General features: G+C 49.3%; 1 protein-coding gene across 3 annotated transcripts; it reads left to right on the plus strand.

Moving 5' to 3' along the window:
* On the plus strand, positions 1-27,244 carry PNOC (prepronociceptin). 3 transcript variants are annotated; one of them, XM_081093001.1, is made up of 4 exons: positions 1-71; positions 11,544-11,693; positions 23,349-23,736; positions 26,800-27,244. In XM_081093001.1, exons 2-4 carry the CDS (start codon positions 11,568-11,570, stop codon positions 26,883-26,885), a joined length of 600 nt encoding a protein of 199 aa, XP_080949127.1. In that variant the 5' UTR covers positions 1-71; positions 11,544-11,567; the 3' UTR covers positions 26,886-27,244. The 3 variants fall into 3 exon arrangements, with proteins under 3 accessions (XP_080949127.1, XP_080949128.1, XP_080949126.1); XM_081093002.1 differs by lacking the exon at positions 1-71 and adding an exon at positions 79-348 and having other exon boundaries at positions 23,349-23,794; XM_081093000.1 differs by lacking the exon at positions 1-71 and adding an exon at positions 260-348.
* Positions 27,245-27,340: the final 96 nt, after the last annotated feature.

The raw sequence follows: 27,340 nt of genomic DNA on the forward strand, positions 1-27,340 counted from the left end.
GACTGTCAGTCCTCACAGCGCCTCTGGAAGCCAGGGAGGCAGCTGTGGGATCCTGGCTGAGCCGGGTCCAGGTGAAGCGGGCTGGAGGATGAATGGGCTGATGGGGAGGTTGGGATGTCACAGGTCTGCGCACGGAGCCCGCGGGGCGGGGACCAGCCAGGAGGGAGTGTAGGTTCTGCTGTTCACTTGCTTCAGGGGGTCAGCGTGCGTATGTGTCATCGAGGTGGGCAGGGAAGGGGAGGGCTGTGCATGGGGGGGAGGAGGAGAGGAGGATATATATGCTGGTGTGGTTGAGACGGCGGAACCGAGCCTCACATCCGAGGGAGCCGGGCTTCTGACAGCTCTCAGGTAGGCAATGCATGCGCACCCCAGCCCGAGCCACAAGCCAGGGCGCTGGGAGCCTTGGGGGGAAGCCGGGCAGCAGGGACTCTCCCTCAGCCCCCCTCCTTTGTCCAGGGTGGATGCTGCTGTCCCCCTGCGAGATGATTTCTTCATTCGCTTTATTTTCAATGCTCGGATGGAGGGTGGGGGGGAGCCTTGAGGTTTTTATCCTAAACACAGATGCTGAAGAAAGAGCCGAACTTAGAGATGAGGAAAAGTTTTGATTTAGCAGACGTGGCCCCTACTTTGTCGTTCCTGTCTGTTGAGGAAAGGGGACTGTGGAAGTGAGGCTGCAGGAGAGGCAGGCTTGCGGGGGGTGGGGGGGGCGGGTACGGCTGGCTTTCAGGGCAGCCCTGGGAAGCCCCCCCATCCCGAGTGATTTCTCTGTGCAGCTGACTTCCTTTCTTCCCTTCCCTCACAGTGTGTTCAGGCTGGTGGGTTTGGATTTGGGTTTTCAGCCCTGAGGGAACCCTTCTCCCATATGCACTGAATAGGAATTGTGAGTAATGACGTGGGAAGTCGGAGCTTTGTGCGGGACCCGTAGTACACGGCTGGTCGCGCTCGCTCTGTGTGAATTCCACGTCGATTTCTGCCGGGGTGACCTTGGTCTCCCGGACCCTGAGTCCTTCTGGGGGTCTCTTCTCTTTCTTTTCCTCTTTCTCCTCCTGCCCATCTCCCACCACAGGTCTCTGCCGGGCGGGTCCTGTGGGAGAGGATGTGCAGAAGTCACCCAAACTCTCTGCTCACTCGCCGCCTCCTTTTCTTTCCCTTCTCTCTTTGTGCGTCTCTCTCCCTGCGTGTCTCTCCCCTCCCTCCGTCACCCATCCTCTCCTCCCCCCTCTCCTTCTGAACATGGGCAAGTTCTGGGGGGATTTCAAGTCAGGCAGGATGCTTCGGGAAATGGGCTATTTAAAGCAAGCTGCTGTGGACTTGCATACTCCGATCCTGGGCTTAAACATCTGTGTTTCGCTTCCTCGAGCAGCCCATAATTGCCCCAATTATAACCCATAACGTTGTTCGCGAGACTAACAAAAGACGAGCTGTGCGTGGCATTCGCCATCCAGCCGGCACCAGAGTTCTCCACATGGAGGGGGAAAGGCGGCGCCTGGCTCCTTATCAAAGCCTCCCCAGGAGCCCGTGGCTCTGTCCCCGCCTGCGGGCGGCTGCGCGCACTCCTTCCCCGCGTGTGGAAAGGGTGGCAGGGAGACATGCTGTGCGTGTGCTTCCACGGATGCTGCGATACCTTTCACAGAAAAGGGACCGGTGATCCTGTGTGCTTGCCGGGTCTTCTGCAGGGTAGGGTCCCCGGAATGCCCGTCCCTAACCTCCACCTTGGTCAAAGCAGCTTCCACTGGCCGCGTGCTGCCCGTCGAGGGCGCCGGGGTGCAGCCTGGGGTCATTTTGGGGGGTGCAGCTCTGTCCGAGGGGCAGCAGCCTGGGCTTTATCAGCTGGAGGCTGAGGGTACTCCGGTCCCCAGGGAGGAGAATTTGCATTGTCAATGAAGGGAGTAATTGCAAGATGAGGCTCAAACCCGTGCTCGCTGGAGCCTGTAACAGGAGCTGTCACGAAGCTATTCTGTATTCAATCAATCAGATATTTATCTTCTCCACTCCACCAGGCAGGGGAGGTGCGCGGGGCCTCGGCCGGATTCAGCAGAGGTGATGATAACAGCCGTGTACATTTGTACAGTGATTTCCATCAACACGTTCACACCCATTATCCCCGGCAACAGCCCTGGGAGATGCTGTCATTATCTCCGTGGTGCAGGGGAAAACTGAAGCTGAGAGGTTAAACCATTTGTGCAGGACGCGGCAGACAGAGGGCTGAGCTCGGCCCTCCTAGGTCCAGCGCATCTCCTGCTTCGCTTCGGGCCAGGGGTGCTTACAGACCAATGGCGACGGGGTGGGGCAGCACCAACACAGGGAAACAGTTAGCAGACAATGCCAGGCCAGTGTAATTAAGTCCTAAACTGTGAGGTCCAGACAGAAGTGTTGGAGGGATTCCCGGGAAGGAGTGTTTGCCCCAGCAACTGCAGGGATGCGAGTGAGGCAGCGAAGGATGTGAATGGGTCTGTCTAGGGATTTGGAGAGAAAAGGCGGCAGCCAGGACAAAGGCACAAAGGAAGGGCAAAGGAACGACATTTATTGAAACCTACTATGAACCAGGCAGTGACCTAAACACACTTATTGTGCCCGGGCAGTGTGGCTCAGTGGTGGAGCGCCAACCTAGGAACGAGGGGGTCACTGTTCAATTCCCAGTCAGGGCACATGCCCGGGTTGCAGGCTCGATCCCCAGGTTGGGGTGTGTAGGAGGCAGCCGATCAATGATTCTCTCTCATCATTGATGTTTCTCTCTCCCTCTCCCTTCCTTTCTGAAATCAATAGAAGTATATTTTATAAATAAATAAATAAACACGCTTATTTTGTGCTAAGACACACATGGACACACATAAACACATGGACACACACACACACACACACACACCATAGGGATGTGAGCCTTAGGGTAAGAGCCCCACCCTTCTATCAGTGTGGTTCAGTGAACATCACTGGAGCCCAACAGCTCCCAAAGCCAGAGAAGGAACCTTTGAAACCGACCAGCTCGGGACCTGGGCGGGGCTGCTCATCAGATATCCTAGGGAGGGGAGGGCCCCTCTCCTGAATCATCATGACAACAGCCGCACTGGCTTGAATTACTGGGAACTAACTCATTCGACAAACTGGGTTTCCTAAACACTTTTATTTAAATGCCTATAGGTGCCCCCACGATCTGGCATGAAGGGTTCCTGCTAGCCACAAACTAGCTGTGAGACCTGGGGCACACCAACTTGGGGGCCAGGCCGCTGTTCTGGGCATCTCCCTAGATAGGCCACGATCACAATCGGTCTTGGCTTTCCATGATCCTGGGCTTTTTCCAACACTGGCAGCGGCCGCAGCGGCCGCAGCGTTGCAGAAACACAGTATCTCGCCCGCTCTGGGGGGCTGGCTTGGCAGGGGAAGGGGAGAGATGGCCTCCCAGGAGTCCCGGGTCTCGGTGACAATGTCACTGAGTCACCACCCAGCCGGGGCTCCGCCGCCCCCCAGAGCTCAGAGCCCACCTCCCCTCTTCGCACAGGGCTCTGTGCTCGCCCCCACCCCCCGCTCTGCACTCATCCAGCCGAGAAATGTGTGTGGTGTTCCCGGCGGGAGCCTCCCGGTGCCCGCAAAACAGACCCGCCAGCTTTCTCAGACCCCACAGGCAATGTCGCCAGATGTGAGCGGTGCCCGGCACTCCGCTGGGCGTCAGGACACCAAGGCCTTCTTTTTTATGGTGTTACCTTTCATCATTTGCACTTATAATGCATATGAATAAATAAATCGGGAAAGCATGCTCAAAACCTGATTGCTGGTGGCATAAAGTGAAAGAAGCTTGAAGATTATGGATTCTTTTGCTAACCTCTGTTTTCTGATCTACTTGAAAATAACATTGAGTGATTTCAGTATAAAAGTAAATATACTTTGCCCTACCTGGTGTGGCTCAGTGGATAGAGCGTTGGCCTGCGGACTGAAGGGTCCCAGCTTTGATTCCAGGCAAGGGCACATGCCCGGGTTGTGGGCTCGATCCCTGGTGGGCGACAGGCAGGAGGCAGCCAATCAATGATTCTCCCTCATCATTGATGTTTCTCTCTCTCTCTCTCTCCCTTCCTCTCTCTGAAATTAATAAAAATATACTTTTTTTTAAAAAAAAAAGGAAATATACTTTTACATTTTTATTTTAATTATTTTGACAGTATGTGTGGAACTGTGGGCCAGACTCAGGAAGATCAACGTTAAGAGTGACAGCTGCTCAGTGTTGTAGCAGCCCTGACGGAGACGGTGCCTGGTGACCCTTCCAGACCCTCCCCGGAGCCCCAGGCTGGGCTGCCTGGAAGCTGCTTCCTCATGAAGCCCTTAACGTCTTCCCTTTATATCCTTCCTCCTTGCTCCCCCTCAGCAAGAGAGCACAAATATCTGCCCACTTAGAAAATCAAAATATTAACCATCTAATCCAACTGTCTCTTTTAGAGAAGGGGAAACTGAGGCCCAGAGAAAGGGTCTTGCTCAAGATCCCACTGTTATTGACAGAGTCAGCGCTTGGACCCAGGACTCTGGTTTCCACACACAGGGCTCCTGCCCGTTCCTGGCTCACCAGCACAGGGCGCACTTGGTCTGCGTAAGGTGGGGGACTTGCTTTGCCCTCCATCTCCTCTCTGCCCATCCCCTCTTCCCACGTGGGAATTTTAGAGCAGAAAAGGGACCATTTTGAACATAAGCGTATTAGTCAGCGGAGGAAAAGAAACAAAAGGGCCTCCCTCGGCAATAGCTGGTGAACATCGGCGGGTGGGCGTCCCGTCTGCAATGGGTCATAGGAATGGGGCGTGTGGGAGACAAACCCCTGTGCTGGTGGGCCATGAACAATTCCTCTGTGAACTGGGCAGAAGCAACAACAAAGAGGGGGAGCCCAGAGTTCAGGGCAAAGGGAGCTGCTCAGCATGAATTCAGCTCCACAAAGGCAGAGAGATGGCCACGGAGATCATGAGAGGTCTGGTGAGAGCATGCGCTTGGGAACCCGGTGGTCTTATTCCTCCTCCTCAAGCCCCAGTCTTCTCAATGGTACAATGGGGACAATGGCCCTCACCCCATGGCACTGATGCTTAAAAGCTACTAGCACAGGGTCTGGCACACAGTATTCTGAACATAATTAGAATGTGATTACGATCCTATAGTATAAAGAGGTAATATGCAAATTGACCCTCATGCCCTCACTAGATAGCTGCCTACAACCAGGCCAGCAGCGGAGGGTGGGGGGGCGTGCAGGTGAGGGACGACCAAACGACTGAACAAGCAGGCTGCATGGGGCGACCAGGCTGGCGGGGGGGGCAGTTAGGGGTGACCAGGACATCAGAGGGAGGCATTTGGGGGCAATGAGGCTGGCACACAGAGGCAGTAAGGAGCGACCAGGCAGGCAGGCAGGCAGGTGAGCAATTAGGAGCCAGCGGTCCAGGATTGTGAGAGGGATGTCCGACTGCCGGGATCGGGCCTAAACTGGCAGTCAGACATCCCCTAAGGGGTCCTGGATTGGAGATGGTGCAGGCTGGGCTGAGGGACCGCGCCCCGCCCCCCCCCCCCCCCCGCCCCAGGTGCACAAATTTCGTGCACCAGGCCTCTAGTTAAATATATAAATAGAGACCACCCAATAAGATTCCACCAGAATTTGCCAACCTTTCCAAAGCAGAACCAGAGTGTGGACACTATGGCTTCCCAGAGCACACCATTTGGTGTCAAAACACCTGAGTTTAAGTCCTGGATCTGCTATTATATAAGCTAGATGCTCTTAGGCAAGTTGCTTAACCTCTATCAACCTATGTTCATCTCAAAAAGGGAGGTAATGTTCACCCTAGCTCATAGAGCTGCATATGAATATTAAAATCTTCTGTAACCTGCAGAAAAGCTACCTGCCCTTGAGGCTGATGAGGAGGACGGGGACGTCTATGCTTCCAGCAGGAAAACTGCCCCTCTTCCCTTTTCCTCTAAAAGCACCCAAATTACAGCCTTGCTCATAGGTCATAACACAAGACTTAATTCACTTTTATCTTCAGCTAAAGCTTCATACATAATTCTCCAAACAGATAAGCAACTAATTATATTGTCCTTGGAAGCAAGATTACATGCAAATAGATTAAGTCTAAAACACAGGGGTATTTTATCTTCATAAACAGTGAAGCACAATTAAATTTATGAGGTGCCATTACCAAGCTGAACGGTGATTAAACATTTCTTTATTCAATATGAGATGTCCAGATCTCTAGCTATAATAGTATCACCACGTGGAAGTGTAGGCTGGGCTTGGTTTACTGAGTGAAATACTAGCCAAGTAAAATTCAAACATAATTAGGGAACATTTTTTGCTGATGGTTACTATTGTCCAATAAAACAAGAACAAATATAAAAACCTGTCATCACCCCTCTTTTGCAGAAGACTGAAACCCTCAGCGGAGAAAAAACTTGCCCAAAGTCACAGTTACAAAGGGTAAAGATTAAACATAAATATCACTCATGAATTAACTAATTACACGCCTTCATTCAATTGTCATTAACTTATTTACAGAGCTACACACAAAAAAAGCACAAGCCTTCTTAAGAATGAAAAGCTTCTATGAATTTTCAATAAAGTTCAAAATCTAACTTAGCCTAGAACACACTTATACTAGGTATTGTGAGAAGTACCAAAAAGTACAAAACGTTGCCCCTTTTCTAAGGATAATTACATACATTTTGAGTTTTCGCGTGTATCAGTCTCATTTAAATATCACAAACCACCTGGGAGATAGGATTGTGGTCATTCTCATTTTAAGGATTTGCTTTTATTTTAGAAGAGGATGACCAGCACTCAGTATGGGTGATTTTTTAATAATAAGTGGAGTCACTTGCCTGGGTTGTGGGCTCAGTCCCCCAGTGTGGGGCGTGCAGGAGGCAGCTGATCAACGATTCTCTCTCATCAACTGATATTTCTATCTCTCTTTCTCTCCCTCTCCCTTCCTCTCTGAAATCAATAAAAAAAATATTTTTAAGTGAGAGGTGGGACGAGCAGGGAGGGCCAGGCTAAAGCCAAGTAGATTTCATAAGGTGACTCAAGCGCCAAACTACAGAAGGCCCACCTTGTACTTGCAGGAAGGCTACCAAGCGGAACACATGCTACATGTCCCAGGAGCTCATCTTCTTTCTGCCCCTCACCCTAAAACCCATTTACCCAGCATTTGAGATAACACATATCAGTCAAGCCATCAGACAGTTCCTGGATGGGCAAGTTGTCGCAGTTAATGCTGTTTGTGGAAAACCTCAGCTGGAGAGCATTTTATTAACATCTGTCACAACTCATCAGCTCAGCCCAGGCAGACGTGTATTGCAGTTTTGTATTAAGAACGAAAGGAAGCAGTCAGTCCCTTTTCTCCCAGCCTCCCTTTCTTCGGTGGCATACAGGTGCTGCCACCATGTGGCCGCAGAGAGCACAGCCATGCCATTCTGGACAGATTCCACAAAACTATCTCCCGATTACAGAGACGGAAATTTAGTAGAATAAGAAATGTAAAGGCAATTCTCGAATTAAACAAAGACCTATGAACGCAGCCCTTAGTTTAATATATTGGCTTCGGCGGTGGCTATGTAGAACTCCAGAGACTCTTGAGTTTTGAAAACTCTTCAAAAGAACCTGTAAGTGGTGATGGGTTTTCATTGCTTGTCTACCAACACCTACGTGACCCATACAAACTTCGCATATAGCACTATCCCAGCCCTGCCTCGTGGCCATGAGTAACCAGTCCTCCAGCAAAACGTGCATGGGCTTCCAGCTCAGGGTGGCATGCTGCATCGCCCTGGAGCGAAACTGGCTCCCACTCCTCCATCTGAACAAGTAGCTAATAGACACTGTCAGTGACACAGCTGCAGAAGTGGCCCCTGGGCCGTCAGCACCCTGGGCCCCCAATGAGGCAGGTTTCTAGGCAACCCCAACTCTACCTTTGCTAAGGAGAAGGAAGAGGGCTCCTGAGACACTCTACTGCAGGGGTCCTCAAACTTTTTAAACAGGGGGCCAGTTCACTGTCCCTCAGACCGTTGGAGGGCCAGACTATAGTTTTTAAAAAAACTATGAACAAATTCCTATGCCCACTGCACATATCTTATTTTGAAGTAAAAAAACAAAACAGGAACAAATACAATATTTGTATTTGCATGTGGCCCGCGGGCCGTAGTTTGAAGACCCCTGCTCTACTGTCATTTGTCAGGCTTTTTTGAGCACCTCCTAAGTTCCAGAGAACCCTGGAATATGACCCTTGCCCTTCAGGAAGTCACGGGTCATGGGGAGAAATACACACAGATGCCCAAGCTCACAGGAGAATGTGGTAAGTGCCCTGCGAGAGACGAGGAGAGCGTTATCGAGGGAAGGCTGTGTGCTGAGCCCTTTGTTTTCTAGGCTTTTATATAGTATGTATGTGCCAGGTGCTATGTTAACTGCTTACAAACATTAACCCGTTAGTTGTCATGTGAGACAGATGCTATGTTGTTCCATTGTTACGGTCTGCAGCCATGAGCTGATGGGAACACGCCGGTCATAACCACTCTGCGCCGTAGGGCCCCTGAGGTTCCCTCGCTTCCCACTGTGATGTGCTGCATCTCGATGCCGCAGCAGCAGATGCACGTAGCTGAGACCAGGGGGTGGAGGTGGCTCCCCAGAGGGGATGACTCTGAAGCTGAGTATGAAGTATGAGTTGGAGACATGTATTCTGGGAAGAGAAAGTGCCAAGACACAAAGCCATTAAGTACCCGATAGAGTCGGGAATTACAGGTGACTCACCAGGACGACAGAGGAGATGCAGGGTGAGTAACAGGAGTGGTGCTAAGTCCCAGCGGGAGTTAGAGAATTATCTTAAGTGCAAAGTCGTTGGATTTGAAGATGGTTTGGTGGGAAGTCAGGTCATTAGGCAGACAATTTAGGAGGCTATCACAATAACCAAGGCAACGAATCCCAACTAAGGTACGCACCCTCAGGATAGAGAAGGAAAACTGCATTGGACATATATTCATTTTACAGATGAGTGTGTTCCTTGTTCACTAATCCAGGGCATCCCCCCGCCCCCCCTCTGCAGGGTAAAGCTCAAACCCTTTAGGCTAACAAAGAAGACCCTGCTCTATCAGACGGAGCTTGTCTCTCAGCAGGTGCTTCCCCAAGTGGGCAGGTGGCCCCATGCACAGCCTGTTCACCGTCCCCTCACATGCTGTGTGCACGGCTCCTCTCTGCCTGTGAAAACACTGTTTCCTATGCCTCTCAGATGCCCTCTTCTTTGGCAAACCTTCAAAATCATCATTCAAAACCCCTCTCAGATGTCAACTTTTTGACTTAGCCATCGATTGAACATCTTTCAGTTGACATCCTCTTGGTATGAGATGCGGGGGTGATACACAAGAGGAGTTGGGGTGGTCCCCCAATGTGGCTTCAACTCCAGGATCCCCGCTCCTGTCGACTGGCTCCATTTCACATCCATACCCTACACTAGTATGTGTATGAGTCACCTGAGAACACAGGTCCAGATTCAGTGGTTCTGGGGTGGGGCCTGAAATTTTGTGTTTCTAACAAGATCCCAGGTGATGCTGGTCCTGCTGGTCTGCAGACGGACTGCATTTGTACATTTTCTCAGTGTCGTCTGATGAAAAAGCAATAAAGGCAATTATTTTTGTTTATCTGCACTGAACTCTTTATTAAGGTAGAATGTATACACAGTGAAGTGCACAGAATTGAACTTAAATTCAATGAGTTTTGGCAAATGTATACACCCCTGTGGCCTACACCTCAATCAAGAACGCTCGCAACATTTCCAGAAAGTCCACTGTTCCCCTTTCCATTGAATCCTCCAAGATGGTTCTATAGGGACCAGTGTGATTCAGTTCAAGGAAATAGCTTTCTGGTTCAGGAGGCTTCATCACAGGATCAATTCAAAGAGGAAAAGGGAAAACGGAACATCTTTCAGGCAATCCTACATAAAGAATATAAACTTCTGATCTGACAAAGCTTGAAGCTATTATCTTATAATAATTTATTTTTTCATTTTTTATTGATATGGTTTTTATTGAGTTAGAGAGAGAGAGAGAGAGAGAGAGAGAGAGAGAGAGAGAGAGAGGAATAGAGAGATAGAAACATCAATGAGAAACATCATCGATAGGCTGCCTCCTGCCTGCCCCCACTGGGGATCGAGCCCACAATCCAGGTTTGTACCCTGAGGGAATCGAACCAATGACCTCTTGGTTCCTCGGTCGACACTCCACCACTGAGCCACACCAGACAGGCTATTTATTCTTTTTTTAACAAAATAAATAGCTCCACGTGCCTGGCCCTGTGCTTTGCATGGGATAGCAAGGTGAACAAACATGTTGGCCTTGTGCTCAGGGTGTTAACTCACCGCTAGCAGGAGAAACCAACAGGGAACCTACAGCCTCCTGAGAGAGCGAATTCTGGGATGTAGGCCATTCCTGGCCGAGGCGAGGAAGGCTGGGGGGCATGAGATGAAGTACATGAGTCACTCGTGAATCTCATATTTTACACATCACACTCTTGCACAACACTTCACAAAACGTCCCTTACAGTTTCTCATCTTACCTTTGCTTCAGCCCTGTAACAAGGCAGGTACGGCCACCACCATGCACCACAGAATGACAGGAATACGGTGTGAGAAATGCCTCATTCAGCGATTTCATGGTTGTGTGAACACCATAGAGTGCACTCACACAAACCTAGATGGTACATAGCCCACTACACACCCAGGCTCTGTGGGACAGCCTACTGCTCCTAGACTATGAGCCTGTACAGTATGTCACTGTACAAAACATGAGATTAAATCAAACTTAAGAGAAAATGATGCAACCATGAGATGCGGCGAACGCAAAATCTGTGAGGCTGTTCCTGGGTAGCACGGCATACGGTTCTACAGCAAACTTTTTTTTACAAGTAGAAAGTGCACACACTCCACAATAACGATGAAAAGTACTGTACAGTAAATACATGCATCGGTAACATAGTCGTTTATTATCATTATCAGTATTACGTACCGTACATAATTGGACATGCTGCTCTTTTATACGACTGGCAGCTCAGGTTTGTTCACACCAGCAGGAGGAACATAGGGTGCACTGTGACATTACCATGGCTACCATGTCGCTAGGTGAGGGGAATGTTTCAGCTCCATTATCATCCTATAGACCACCGTCTATCTGCGGTCCGTTGTTGACTGGAACGTCATTATGTGGCACGTGACTATCTCCCCCTTGTAAAGCTATGAACACCAAGGCTGGGAGAGGTTGTCTCAAGGTCACGCACTCAGTTGCGAAGTGAGGCCCTCAGCTCCCTGAAGGTGCCCGTGCGTGTTGAGGCCAGCCGGGTGGCAGGACTCTCCCGGGAGCCCTGGCGCTGGCCCCTGCATGAGCATCTGGCCTGGCCGACAGGAGCAGACCCCTGTGCCCGGGACGACCCCCCGCCTCCTGGGAGGTGGACCTCAGCCGGCACTGTCCCTTCTGAAGAGCGTCCTTCCCGCATCCCCTGTGTGAGGGTCTCCACCGGAGGCTGTTCTAATTGCCGCCCACTCTCCCCTGTGTTTCAGCATCTTGCCTCCCACTCCTGCACCATGAAAACCCTGCTTTGTGACCTCCTGCTGCTCAGCCTCTTCTCCAGCGTGTCCAGCAGCTGTCAGCAGGACTGTCTGACCTGCAGAGAGAAGCTCCGCCCAGCTCTCGACAGCTTCGACCTCGAGGTAGGCTGTCTCCTCCTCCCCAGCTCCTCCAGAGCCGACCCTGAAGGAGAAACTGAGGCCTCGCCCCGGGGTCACGTGACTTGCCCCGTGTCACGTGGTTGCAGGGGAACAGAAACAGATGTGAGCATCTTCCCAGGGCAAACCCAAACGCATACATCTGTAACATATTTATGTTCACTTTACCACATTCAAATAAAGGCCTGCCCACACTGCCATTTTGTTCCATCATTAAAATAGTGCATGCTCCTGTTAGAGAGATGGGCTAATTAGAGAAGTTGTAAAAAAGAGAATTGAAATCACATTTAATCCCACCAGTCAGTCAGAGAAAGAATCCTAGTGTTTTCTCTTGACATATTATGCCAGGATAATTTTCCCAAGTTACTAAACATTATTTCTCTCTGTGAATACAGTAGGACTTGTTTAAGCATCCCCTCCCCCCGCCCTGAGTTAAACATGCTTGCTGACCTCCATTGTTAATATAACAGATAATTCTACAAATAATCACCTAAAATGCTCTATTTTAAATTTTGCATTTGAAGTGCAAATCTGACATTAAATTTCTTTTTATTAAATAAGCTGCTTTCTCCACTGCCTTTTTTATTGGTCTTGTTAATCCTCACCCGAGGATATTTTTCCCATTGATTTTTAGAGAGAGTGGAGGGGGGAGGAGAGAGAGAAACATTGATGTGAGAGAGAGACACTGATTGATTGCCCCTCGCACGAACCCCAACCAGTGCTGGGGAGGAACCTGCAACCCAGGTATGTGGCCTTGACTAGGAATAGAACCCATAGCCCTTCAGTGTGATGGCCGACGCTCTAACTACTGAGCCATATGGACCAAGGCTCCACTGCTTTTGTTTTTACCTAAATAGTTATTCCTCTCCTATTAAATCCAATGTAATTCCATTATCTTTTATTCTTTGTAGTTAAATAAACTCCTTTCAAAAGATGCCATGTTTCAGACTCCTCAACCTTTAAAACAACCAAAAGTAACTATGTCCCTTAGGGCGCGTGTGCAAACATAGAAACCAGGTATTCGAGCTGGGCCAAGGCCCCAGCGGTGAGCAGACACAGCCCAACAGGCCTAAATGCCAAGCTCTTCCCACCCTGTGGTCTCAAGCCTGTTTTCTGAGCAGTAATAACTACTGCATCACGAAAAGTATTCCTTTCAAAGTGTATCCGCCCCTCTCATTCATCTGTCATGGTTTTTCTGACTAGGACAAGGGATCCAAAGGTGAGCAGATGGATGGGCCTTGCAACCAGTGGGAGAAGAATCCACAGTCCCTCCGAGAGACACTAATTACTGGTGCTGGGGAAACACAGAGCAGTGGGCCCCAACCTAGTCTAGAGCAGCAGAGAGGGCTTTTGGAGGAACTGAATCTCTAAGGAGACCTAACGATGAGTGGGAGAGAGCCCAGCCAGCATGGCTCAGTGGCTGAGCATCGACCTATGCACCAAAAGGTCACGGTTTGATTCCCGGGCAGGACGCATGCCTTGGTTGTGGGCTCGATCCCCAGTGTAGGGCATGCAGGAGGCATGATCAATGATTCTCTCTCATCATTGATGTTTCTCTCCCTCTCCCTTCCTCTCTGAAATCAATAAAAATATATTTTTTTAAAAAGATGAGTGAGAGTGAAGAGGCAGGGAGTGGGCCCCAAATAGTAAAGGGAGGCATGGGGGCAAGTGGAGAGGGTGAAGGAGGGGGGCATTTGCAAATCCTATATGAGGGAGGGGCATGGCATTTAAGGAACTGAGAAAAGCTGAGTTTGTCTAGAGCAGTGGTCGGCAAACCGCGGCTCGCGAGCCACATGCGGCTCTTTGGCCCCTTCAGTGTGGCTCTTCCACAAAATACCGACTTCTGCGCATGGGCCACGAAGTTTCAATCGCACTGTACATGCACGCCTACACGTGGTATTTTGTGGAAGAGCCACACTGAAGGGGCCAAAGAGCCGCATGTGGCTCACTAGCCGCGGTTTGCCGACCACGGGTCTAGAGCACAGAAGGCCCTCATGTCTTTTCTGTGCAGCCCACAGAGGTTTCAAAGTTCATCCAAAATCTCTTTCCCTTGGTCTGAGTAAACAGAGTAGACAACTAGTTTGCATGTAAACCAGTGAAGGAGTTGATGAAGCAATAATCTCATAATTTCCACACTGCTAGGGTTCTCTGCTTGCAGCCTAGACCAGACTGAAGGTTATGCACAATTCCTGAATCACTAGCTTTACGTGCAACCCTTTATTTCCCACTCAGAAAAGCACTAGGACTCAAAAGATAATTGTACAGCCATGTCCACAGCAGCATTAGTCACAATCTCCAAAAGGTGGAAACCACCCAAGTGTCCATCAACAATGAACAGATCAACAAAATGTGTATGCAGACAATGGAATATTACTCGGCCTTATAAAAGACATTCTGACACGTGTAACAACGTGGATGAAACTTGAAGACCTTATGCTAATTTTCAGAGCATGCTAAGAAAAGAGCCAGACACAAAAGGACAGGTCCACCCAAGGCCACGGTGTCCAAGGGGGTGGGAAGGCACAACAGTGTTTCACAAGCAGGTGTGACATTTTCTATAAGGAGATTGTGTAATTTGTGAATGATTTTCACAGGACAAAAGGACAAATACTGTATGATTCTACTTATAGTGGTCAGTGGTCAAATTCATGGAAACAAAAAGTAGAAAGGTGGTTGCTGGGGCCTGGAGGAATGGGGAGTAGGGGTTTGATGGACATGGAGTTTCACGTTGGGAAGACAGAAAAGTCCTAGAGATGGGTGGTGGTGACAATGGCACAACATTGAGAGTGTACTTAATCCCACTGAGAGTACACTTAAAAATGGTTCAAATGGTAAAGTTGGTGTTATGTGTATTTTATAATAAAAGAAAGTATTTGGAAATTAACTGTAAGGATAACCCTGAGTCTGCTCTAATGTATTTTTTAAATTTACCTTTGTTGTTGAAAGTATTACAGATGTCCTTTTTTTTCCCCATTGACCTCCTCCATCTTGCCCCCACCCCTCCCAGGCCTTCACCACACTATTATCTGTGTCCATGAGCTATGCATATCCTATATAATAAAACCCTAATATGCAAATCGGCCAAACAGAGGAATGACCAGTTGCTATGACATGTACTGACCACTAGGGGGCAGACGCTCAATGCAGGAGCTGCCCCCTGGTGGTCAGTGCACTCCCATAGGGGGAGCACTGCTCAGCCAGAAGCTGGGCTCACGGCTGGTAAGCACAGCGGAAGTGGCGGGAGTGGGCCTAAGCCAGCAGTTGGACATCCCCCCTAGAGGTCCTGGACTGCGAGAGGGCACAGGTCAAGCTGAGGGACCACCTCCCACCCCCACCCAGTGCATGAATGTCAAGCACCAGGCCTCTAGTATGCATATAAATTCCCCGGTTAATCTCCCCCCACCTATCCACCCCTGCCTTCCCTCTGAGATTCGTCAGTCTGTTCCACATTTCTATGTCTCTGGATCTATTCTGTTCATTGGTTTATTTTGTTCATCAGGTCCCACATATCAGTGAGATCATGTGATACTTGACTTTCTCTGACTGCCTTATTTCACTTAGCATAATACTCTCCAGGTTCCTCCATGCTGTCTCAAAGGGTAAGAGATCCTTCTTTTTTACAGCTGCATAGCATTCCATCGTATAAATGTACCACAGCTTTTTTTTTATCTAATGTCTTTTTTACAAGGAAAATCATTCACAGATTACATGACCTCCTTGTAAAAAAAATGTCACACCTGATTGTGAAACACTGGTGTGCCTTCCCACCCCCTTGGACACCATGACCTTGGGTTGACCTGTACAAGAAGACAGTGACCAGCAAGTACACATTCTCTCCAGTCTCCTTACCGCCACCTCAGGATCAGCCTTCATTCTCCCCACCTGCCTCCCATCTGTGCTCCTTCACTTCCGCCTTCTGCCTTCCATGGCACCATGATGTCCCTACTGAACGTTCCTTTTAACCCTCCCCCGCCTGCTCTTTCCTTTCCTTTGCTGTCATTGTTCTAAAAGATTGCGACTTTGTCCCCCCTTGCCGCTGTGTCACACTCAGCTGCTCTTAGGGTCAGCAGCAGCTCCTCAGCACCCAACCCCAGGCCGACAGACAGGCTCCCGCCCTTGATGAGCTTACCTGGCGCTCTTCCCTGCTTGGGACTCTTGTTTCTCTGCCTCCGGCTGGGCTCCTGTTCCTCTCCTCACCCCCTAAGCGTAGGGACTGCAGAGATTCCCTGCTTCTCGCCTCCATGTACTCGCTCCCTCTGAGATGCCAATCCCCCCACCCCAATCCAGGCCTCCAGCTCTCCCCAGGCCCCAGGGAACTCCCCAAGGTACACCCCACACCTGGTCTCTGCTGGGCTCCAATCACATCCCACAATCCCGGAAATCCCGCCTCCTTTCTTGGCTGGCCCAGAACTCCAAGAACTTGCCCTCCCAACTTGCATGCACCTCTCCCTCCTCTTGTACTTCCAAGCCCTGGTTAAGTTTCATCTCTCCTGAGGACGCTTTGCTGCTTCTCCACCTGCTCCCAGTAGAGCCAGCCCCTCCCTCCTCGGTGCCCTGACAGCTCCTTGTGTCAGCTGTGAGCTTCCTCTGCTGATGGTCCCCGGCCTTCCCACACGCGGCCCAGTGTGCGCTGTGGCACAGAGTCACTTCTTCCAAACAAGTTAGAACATGGGGTAAACCCTTCGCAGGGCCTGCTGACCCCCAGAGGAACTGGCTGCTGGGGTGTTTGGTTTCTAGTTTGTATTTATTTTTAACATTTTTTTTCTTCTAAGTTTTATGAAATGTCTAGAATATAGGCAACTACATCTCGTTTTCAAATCTGGCAGCTCTTGAGTATGTCCACTCTGTGAATAATGGGGCGGAGGGACTCAGCTCTCTCAGCAAGGGTCATTCCCCAGCCCCGCCGCCACGTTCTGAGCTATTCCCGGAACCTTTTGGACCCCGGCTTTATCAGGAATTCCTTTACTTCTCACTCCAAGTCCATGGTCCAAGTACGGCTGGCTTTTTCTCAGGCTGTCATTTTGGTCAGTCAGTGACTCCCATACAAAACCCAGTGCCATGTCCTGGGTTGTGACTGGTGCTTTGCCATATCAGCTCAAGGAGAAAAAACGGCATGTTTTAGAGACAAGGAAGAAGGTAACCTAAAGAGAGGTCCGGGGAAATTTATTTAAAACTTCCTAAAACTCTAACAACAAAAGAAGCTGCCTTCTTTCCGTGCTTTCCATCTTCGTTACGTGAAAGCCCTTAGTAGCTGATTTGTCGTCGGGTTACCAGAAAGGGGACCTGGCCCTGAGCGGGTCTGCCTAGGGCCGGCCAGTAGTGTGTGGGCTCTTGACTTCCTGAAGGAAAAATTTCACAGCAGGAGTCCAGGTGACGATTAGAGGACGTTTGATAAAGCTGGGGACAGGGAGACAGGACGGGCTGGGGAAATGACCATAGGCTGGTCTGCTTTGTCTCACTCAGAAGTCAGAGAAAAGGGGGCCTTCGGGACAGGTTCAGGGGGTTTGCCCGGGGTGAGCTGCTACTGCCCACTGCTGCCCTGGTTGCAAGCCTCCTGGGGTCCCTTAGAGCAGCGGTTCTCAACCTGTGGGTCACCAACCTGTGGGTCGAATGACCCTTTCACTGGGGTCGCCTAAGACCATCGGAAAACACATTATAACTACATATTGTTTTTGTGATTAATCACTATGCTTTAATTATGTTCAATTTGTAACAGTGAAAATACATCCTGCAGATCAGATATGTACATTACGATTCATAGCAGTAGCAACATTACAGTTATGAAGTAGCAACGAAAACAATTTTATGGTTGGGGGTCACCACAACATGAGGAACTGTATGAAAGGGTCGCGGCATGAGGAAGGTTGAGAACCACTGCCTTAGAGTTTAGGAGATGCACGCCTGTGGGGAAGAAGGGCGTGAGAGGCGTGGGCTGGCTCCTGGGAGGGAAGAGTTGGACCTGTGTTTTGAGGGTTTTTAAAGGCTGAGGGTTAAGGTGAAGTTTAAGGGGAGGGCCTCAATAAAACATTCATCAGCATTATGCTGATGTACCAAAATGAGGTTTATTGTCTTCATCTGTCCTTGGGGGTGGTTGGCAAATGGCACTCATTGGATTTCAGTTATCTGTCTTCCCAGAGCAGGTGATTTAACCTATTTAGCCTCTGGTTGGGGAGAAGTGCAAACCATGTACTCTTAAGTGCCCCTGGTTTAGGGAAGACAGCGTTTACTAGGTGGCTGCAAACTGCTGTTGACCTGTCTGTCTCCCTGTTTCGCTTACGCTGGCTTACCAGGAGTCTCTCAAAAGCTTCCCTTTTGCACTGTTCATTGCTGGCCTACTGGAGTCAGCCCTCAGGTATTCCAGCAGAACCTCCTAAAGCACTGGTTCTCAACCTTGGCTGCACATTAGAATCACCTGGGAACCTTTTTAAAATCCTGATTTCTGGGCCTCCTCCTCCGGAAATTCTGTTTCTTTGTTATGGGGCGGGGCCACAACATTAGTAACAAAGAAACAGAATTTCCAGAGGACGGGGCCAGGAATCAGGATTTTAAAAAGATTCCCAGGTGATTCTAACGTGCAGTCAGGGTTGAGAACCGCTGTCCTAAAGCAAACAGCTGCCAGATGTCTCTTGGTCAGAAGTGGTTTGATTCTTTAATGGCGAGAATCTGACACCCTGAAGGAGCTGCTTCTTTTCCTTCTAATGGGCTCCGGTGCCTGTTCCCTAGTCTGTGATCCCAGACATCCTAACAGCCCTGTGCTCAGTTTCCCCACAAGCCCAGCTTTGCAGATCCATTTGGCACCAATCTGAGACTTTCCAGATGCTCACCCGCACTCTGGCTTAGTATAGCCATGCCCTCCGTGTGGGCTGGGACAATGTGTCCAGCTCGCTTAATAGGCTATTAACACATCTCTGGAAAGAGGCTGGTGGCTCCCTCAGACCAGACGGTTCGGCATTAAGCGCCGATGCCCATCTGGTGCTACAAATGCTGTTGTGAATTTGGATTCCTCACATTTGCCCAAAACCTTCTCCGAAATCACGAGTTCAGATGATCTCGTGAGCACCTAATTCGTCTAACAGTATGACGCGTCTTCGCACGGGACTATGCATCTGGTTCGATCATAGAATTTCATTTTCTCTGATTGACACACAATCTCGTTACCATCTGGGCCTAGAGACCCCAGGGACTTGCAGAAGCTCTCATAGCCTTTAGATTTAACAACGTCCACCTGTTCCTGTAACCTGAAGGTATAGAACAGTTCAACAAGCATTTGGGGCTACTATTCTAAGCAGATTGGACCAGGTGTCCAAAATTCTACACTCCTCTTGGCTTTCCACGTGCTGCCCCCCATGTTTTCCTGCTTTCTTCTTGATTCTGCAGTCTGGTTTCTCAGACTCGCCACTGAGGACAGGTTAGGCTGGATAATTATTTGTTGGGGGGGAGGGGCTGCCCTGTGCATTGTAGGGAGTTTAGCAGTACCCCTGGACTCTACCCACAGATAGGAATAGTGTCCCCCCCACCGTGTGACAGCCCAAAATATCTCCAGACATTGCCAAATGTTCCTGGGGCGGGGAAAGGGAGGCAAAATCTCCTCCAGGGGAGACCCACTGCTGTAGAGTAATTACCCAAGAGCATTATGGTCTGAAAGAACGTGTTACAAATTAGATTCTACCCGGTTTTCCTCCAAGATGTCCTGAGGTGGGAGTCCAGACATTGGTGATCTTGTTCTGGAGATACTGTTTTCTCACAGTGTCATTTTTGGACATGTTACTGAATCTTACTGTAACATGTGAACATGGACTTCATCGGGGGTTTCCAAACCTGGGCAAATGTCAGAATTAGCTGAGCTTTGTAAAAATAAACTCAAGTCCTGGTTCTGTTCTTCGGGGATTTAACTGGCTTTTGAAATTCCGTGTGCTTTTTTAAGCTCTGTCGATGATTTAAATTCACACCCAGGGGTGGGATCCATTGGACCAGGTACAGCCGGAGGTTCCTCCTGAGACAGCATTCTAAGCAATGCTGTGCTGAGCTGGGCCCGCTTCCCAGTGTGTCCACTGGGTGACTTCAGCTGCACATTCCTTCCTTTCTCCTGTTGATTCTCTCCACTTTTCATGCTCACAAGGGTCTCCACTTTGTATCCCAGGTGTTAGATACCCAAATGCATACAGACTCTCCCTACAGCACAGCTGACAGCTCGGTGAAGAGGTCCCTAGTCTGGAGTCGATGGATGACGGTCCATGGATCGGCTTTACAAGAGCCTTCTATAACTGCATGCAAATTTGACATGAGTGTGCACTTTTTAAGATATGTTTATTGATTTCAGAGAGAAATGGAGAGGAAGAGATAGAAACATCAATGATGAGAGAGAATCATTAATTGGCTACCTCCTGCACACCCCCCTCCCCCACTGGGATTTGAGCCTGCAACCCAGGCATGTGCCCTGACCAGGAATCAAACTGTGACCTCCTGGTTTGTAAGTTGACACTCAACCACTGAGCCACGCCGGCCGGGCATGAGTGTGCATTTTATATGATGAAAGGGTGGGTCCATGGCTTTCATCAGAATCTCAAAAGCATCCATGACCCAAAAAAGGGTTAGGAACCTGATCTAATGGGACAGACAAGTAATCAGGGAAACAAAGAGCTGTGACAGAGCGACAAATACTGTATCAGAAGCGTTCAGGAAATGCCGGGGGCATTTGAGTTCTGGCTGCGATCAGCTGCAACTCCTGGCCTTTCAGTGACTCTCTTTCTTGTCTTTTCTTAAAAAAAAAAAATAGGTTTTTGTTTGTGTGGGTTTTTTTCATGTTTAGTTAAACATGAAGTGGCTTCTTGATTCATTCAGCTCAGGGCAACAAACCTCTAGGGCAGCGGTTCTCAACCTGTGGGTCACGAACCCTCTGGGGGGTCAAACGACCCTTTCACAGGGGTCACCTAAATACATCCTGCATATCAGATATTTACAACTCATAACAGTAGCAAAATTAGAGTGATGAAGTAGCAACGAAAATAATTTTATGGTTGGGGGTCACCACAACATGAGGAACTGTATTAAAGGGTCGCGGCATTAGGAAGGTTGAGAGCCACTGCTAGTGAAGCCCTGCTATTTGCTGGGGGGGCGGGGGGGGGCAAAGATTCCTGTAAAGGACATAAACATGAGTGAGAGATGGTCCCTAACCTGCCATATTCTGCCTTGTAAGGTGTTACAATAATATTAAACAGTCAAATTTCCCCAAGAGCCATACAAAGTTCTGTGGGAGCACAGAGGTAGGAGATGACCATTCTGGCCAGGGAGCCAGAAGAAGGTGTCATAGGGGACATGAGCCTGGCTGACCCCAAAGAGGGGTGGAAGGAGATCATCCCATCAAAGGGAACAGATTGAGAGCAGGTGTGGTGGAGGCTTGCGTATGTTCGAGGGCCTGGGGAAAGCCCCCTATGCCTGAATGGGGCAGAAGAGGCAAGGAGGAATCAAAACCAAGACTGGAAGGTGGGCTAGGACTAGATGGTGAAGGAGCTTGAATGCTCAGCTCGGGAGTTTGAAGTTATGTTTATGGACAAAGACAAAACACTGGACAGTTATGGGCAGGTAATGATGTGATTTGATCTATTCTTCAGGAAGACTATTCTGCCAAGGATAGAAAATGGATCAGAGCAGGCAAAATCCTACATGGAGAGCTCAATGAGGAAGCCACTGCACCCTAAGAGGTCCTTGGGAAGAAGGCGCGGGAAGGAGGGCAAACTTATATACTGGTTGGAGGTGCAATGAGGTTTGTGAGAAGGGAGACACTGAAGATATGCCCTGAGTCAACTAGGGCAGTGGTCGGCAAACCGCGGCTCAGCAAACTGCAGCTCACGAGCCACATGTGGCTCTTTGGCCCCTTGAGTGTGACTCTTCCACAAAATACCAACTTCTGCGCATGGGCCACAAAGTTTCAATCGCACTGTACGTGCGCGCCCGCACGTGGTATTTTGTGGTATTTTGTGGAAGAGCCACACTCAAGGGGCCAAAGAGCTGCATGTGGCTCGCGAGCTGCAGTTTGCCAACCACAGAACTAGGGAATAAGGTGCCATTCAGAGAAATACCAACGGACTGTTAGACCGAGCAGTGACCAAAGGAGGTGAGGGTCAGGATCGGCAAAACCTTGCAGGAGAAGTAGGATTGAAGAGGCTTTTAGGATTTAGCCTGAGGGGTGTGGGATCTAAGCTGCCTGCACATCTCATTCCTTGGTTACACATTGGCTCGTAAATCTCACCCACAGAGGCATCTGTGACCCTCTGAACAGCTGAGTGAGTATTTTTGCTCCCCAGGTCGGGACTATAGGACACACACAGGCCAGCTGAATTGTATCTGATGGTCCCTCTTCCCCATCAGTATTCTGATGTCCCGCCCCTGCCCAGAGCAGTAGCTCTTCGTGCTCTACAAGCCAGGCAAGAGCTCCAAGGTTTGATGAAAGACTGCAGCTTCCTGCTGACCATGATGGCAAGGTCAGGGTCAAGTGGGATTTTCATCTGGCTAAGGCCAGAAACACAGAGAGGACAATTTAGGGTGATGCCAAAACAGAAAATTAGAAGAAAAGTTGGAGACAGAGGCTTCTCAGAGATCCAGTCAGAGACAGAAATGTGGAAGACTAGGGCGAAGGCCAGGACCAGTCAGGAAAACGTCATGGTTAGGCCGCTGATTCCAATGAGAAGCAGGAGATGCCTGGAGAGGCTGGGCCACAGCAGAAGCTTCCAGGAGCCTGGCGGGTCTACTGGGCTGTATCTGATGATCCCTCTTCCCTACCTGGAACCGGATTGCCCAACCTGCCTACATCCCGAAGAGCCTTGACCTTCATCTTCTATAAATGAAGCACCGATAGTGATGAATAGAGTGTGTGGGGGCGGGGGTGTGTGTGAAAAATTAATACCAGGATTGATCTTCCTGGTGACCTTAAAATAACCATGCAGATTTAACTACATGCTTTGGCATCCTCAATTTCTTAAGCCAGTCTGACCTCCAAGTCTGGTAAAAGAACAAAATAAAAGTCTTCTTTATGGGTGACCCTCATGAGCTGTGTTGGACTCCAAACACCCAACTAAGTCTATAACAGGGTACAGTTGAGTGCATGTGTTCTGTGTTAACTTGCTGTGTCACCTGGGATAAGTTAATGTCACATCTCTGAGCCCCAAGTTTCTTCATCCGCGAAATGATGGAGCTGGGCCAGGGAGTTTTCTGTCTCTTTTCAACTTTGAAATTCGATGAACCTAAACAATTACATGTAGAACAGTTGCACAACACTTAAGAAAGAAACGATGCCCTGACCGGTTTGGCTCCGTGGATAGAGCGTCGGCCTGCAGACTCAAAGGTCCCAGGTTCGATTCCGGTCAAGGGCATGTACCTTGGTTGAGGCCACATCCCCAGTAGGGGGTGTGCAGGAGGCAGCTGATCAGTGTTTCTCTCTCATTGATGTTTCTAGCTCTCTATCCCTCTCCCTTCCTCCCTGTAAAAAATCAATAAAATATATTTTTTAAAAAAAGAAAGAAATGCTTTGAAGTACTTGCATTGGTACAGGTATAGACGATGGAGGGACTTTATCCCCTCATTGCCTTGGATTAATAGCTGTCCCTCTGTCCTTCTCCCTTCCTCCCACCTCTGTCTTTGCAGGTGTGCATCCTCGAGTGTGAAGGGAAGGTCTTGCCCAGCCCTCTCTGGACCCCATGCGCCAAGATCATTGCCAGGGGCCCCTGGCAGCTCAGCCCTGCTGACCCAGAGCACTTGGCAGCTGCTCTTTACCAGCCAGGAGCCTCCGAGACGCATCTGAAGCGAATGCCCCGTGTCAGGAGCCTTGTTGAAACACAGAAAGAGACAGAGCCTGGCATGGATGAGGCTGGAGAGGAGCAGAAGCAGCTGCAGAAGAGGTTTGGGGGCTTCACCGGGGCCCGGAAGTCGGCCCGGAAGTTGGCCAACCAGAAGCGGTTCAGTGAGTTCATGAGGCAGTACCTGGTCCTGAGCCTGCAGTCCAGCCAGCGCCGGCGCACCCTGAACCGGAATGGTAATGTGTAGCCGGAAGGGGAGCCCCTCCCAGCTGCACCGTCCACTTCAACCCATGAGTGAGTTGGGCAGGAATGAGCTGGGGGCAAGAAGAAACCTCATATACCCGTCTTAGCGCATTAGCCCCCAAGCACACACCCCCACACCCAAAGGTGTTCACCCCCCTGCTTCCTGCCCACCCTTTTTTTTTCAGGAGCAAAGATTTATTTTTTTTTTAGGATTGCTTCTTAAGGTTGACCACTGCCATTGAGAGACTAGTTACCATGGGGATAATAGTAGTAGGTTAAGATAACTAATTCCTCTATAACTCTCCAGGAGCTTAGTTACTATGGGGACAGATAAGGGGACCAATTCTCCTATTCGGTTGCCACGGCAACCATTCAGCTCCCCTTTTCTCAGAGACTTTATCTCTAAGAACCAGTAGCTAGACCTGCCCTTAGCCGTTAGCAAAGAGTCTTATTTCTGTGGCTGTGATATTGCTATTTCACCTTCACAAACAGCTTAGCTATCCCCCTTGTCTCCCTGTATATCTCTAGACGACTGGATTCCATGGAAGCCATGAAACTTTCCCAGTCTTCCAGTGTAGGAGTTGTTGTTAGGGCCAGGAGCTACGCTTTCTGCTCTTCTTTCTTCCACTTGCCTTGTGTCCATCCTACCACCTGGTGGACTGGCCAGATGGACTCACTCCTTGTGGTTGATGGCATCGTCACTGAGCTTTGAGAAGCTGGCCAAACGGACCCAGTCGCTTTCAGAGTCGGGACTAAGGGATCATCTTTCCTCACTTTTTCCTTCTTCCCAGGGCCATTTTTGGTTTGTTTTGGTTTGTGTGCCTGCCCTTATTCCTTCCTCCCTTCTGGTCTGTTCTTAACCCCATGACCATGCTTCTACATGTACCTATAATACATATCAGATAATAAACATTACATGTACCTATAATACATATCAGATAATAAACATCAAAGACCCTGATCTATTGCCTCATTACCAATTCAACTTTCCTCATCCCATCTACTATCTATAATGTTGAATGGCACAGAGCTAGCACAATGGAGTTTTCTGAAAATCTAAGAAAACCCATCAAGCCTATGTGCCTAAATTCACATATGGGCATATTATTATCTGCAGGGGCCAGCTGGCGTGGCTCAGTGGTTGAGCACTGACCTATGAACCAGGATGTCACAGTTTGATTCCTGGTCAGGCCATATGCCCTGGTTGTGGCTCAATCCCCAGGGCGGGGCATGCAGGAGGCAGCCAATTAGTGATTCTTTCTCATCACTGATGTTTCTATCTCTCTCTCCCTCTCCTTTCCTCTCTGAAATAAATAAAAAACATATATTTATTTTTTAAAAGATGATCTGCAGAGCCTCACACCTCTTCTTAAATAGTCTAGAAACTTGCCCTAACAGAAAGAACTAATCAGTTGGTCAAAAACATTTCCAAAACATGACCCTAGTGGGGCTTTTCCCTCCGAGGCAACAACAACAAAAAATGCCTGCGTGTGCGGTTTTAGTTTGTGTCTCATACCGCAAAGGTAGCCAGATTGTTCATCATCCTTCTTCAAAGCATATTAATACATGTTCATCTCTGGCACTCACACCTCAGCAGGGAGGCAGCCCACATGGCTCTTTGCAGGTAGGCCAGCTTGTCTGCAAGAGGTCCCTGGCCAAACATGGGCATGTGCCTTCGGTTGTGAGAGGCCGCTGTGTTTGTTTTAGCAGAATGACTAATCCGCGAAGGCCCTGAATGAACCTGCACTGTTTGTGAAGCCATACTCTCGGGTCCTGAATAAGCATTCTATTTCTTCCTAAGCCATATCTGCACAGTGCTTAACAATAAATACATCTTTCAGAAGTAGCACGGGTTGAATTCTCTCAAATCTTAGACATTCTTCCATAAAGTGGCTCTTAGGGAACTGAAACTTCTGTCTGATTCTGAAGTACAATCATTTTCTTTACCGAAAGACAGTTTAAAATCAGGAATCAATTTATTTTTTCCACATTTGCAGGAATCAATGTATTTTTTTAAAAAAAAACCACACACACTATTTGAGCTTCTATTCAGGCCATTGGTTTTTCTCATTTTCTATTAAGCTTCCAACTGAGCGGCACTGAGACAAAACTGGTGACTAGCTTCTGTCTGCTGCTCTGCTCACGATGTAAACTTCCTGATGGAAACGCTAGACATCCACCAGCTCATTTGGGTTTTGTCGATTGCTCGCTCTCTCCTTCTAGAGCCACCTCTCTATTTCTTTTCCACACATTCATGGTTGCTGAGTTCCAAGATGGATGTGTGTTTATGAGCTTGCCTTTACTCTCTTACACCCCAACCAGCCCTTCCCTCGCTTGCGATTTCTCCAGCTTGGGGGATTCCAGTTGCCAGTGCTAAGCCATGCTTCTGTGACACCCAGTGCCAATCTGTTCTGATAAGGTTGGAGGAAGCGGGCCTGTCTCACACTGGGATGGGCTAAGGAACCCTAATCAGAAAGTGTAGCGATGTGTTAGGAAGGAGGGACGTTGCGTGCAGGACCTAGGAAGAATGACGAGAAGGCCACGCCTGGTCTGGGGATCTTCCGTCCCTTCCCTGTCCCTATACCGTCGGAGCCTTGACCCTCATAGGCAGTGGAAAGTGAGCACATTCATTCATGATGAGGAATTAGTGAAATCAGGCGGAAAGAGCACTTGCAATGTAAGACAACCACATGTGAGGGTGTAATTCAAGAAATAAATGACTCTATATGGACTCCACATACCAGGGATAAGAGAACGGTCTCCAGGCCGGGCACCTACCCGGTGCCTTTCAAATACCAGCCCACAGGCCTCTCCTCTATGCTGCTAGTCGTGCCAATAGACTATAGTGTGATGGTCTGCTATATAATAGGTCTGTACGTATCATATATATTAGAGCCAGGGAAAGCAGGTGTAAAGGAGTTGATGCTCTAGGGACTGTTCGGTTGGTTGGTAGCTTTTCTCTGCCTCCTTTCCATCGCTCAGTCACTAGGGGGTATAGGATTGAAGGGTCAGTAGAACTGTCTGGTTTGTCATTATAATCATTTCTGTCTCCCCAGGTGTCCGGGTGATCCCCAAAACAGCATGTCGCCAGGCCCAGACCTGCCGGCTGGGCATCCGGATTCCTCCCTTCCCGCGGCACTGAGCCGGGCTTCGCCTCCAGGTCTCCCCGCGCCTCCCCCACCCCCCCACTCCAGGGCGCAGCGCCTCCCCGTCTGGCTGTCTTCCCTTCCCCCTCCCCCGCCCCACCCACAGCATGTTTCATGACAACCCAGTCGCTACATCAGAGTGTATTTTTGTAATTCCTCCAGCTGACATGTAAATGGTCCCGTCTTTCCTTCTCACCCACCTCCTCCCTCTTCTAGGGGTGGGTTGATGGAACAGGACATCAAGCCTGGGGTTTTGACTTGTCACTGCCATCACTTGTTTGTAAAAGAGCTGTTCTTTTTGACGGATTGTTTTAAACAGATTATTTCTCCATTAAACTTCTACTGAGCAAATGATCGATAGATTGGCCGGCTGTTTTTAAGTGACGTCGCCGAGAAGCGCAGACTCCAAGGTCACCATCAGAGCTGCCTCTCTCGGGAGGCAGAGGCCACA

The sequence above is a fragment of the Myotis nattereri genome (assembly GCF_964212035.1).
Source record: "Myotis nattereri genome assembly, chromosome: 5".
NCBI classification, from domain to species: Eukaryota; Metazoa; Chordata; class Mammalia; order Chiroptera; family Vespertilionidae; genus Myotis; species Myotis nattereri.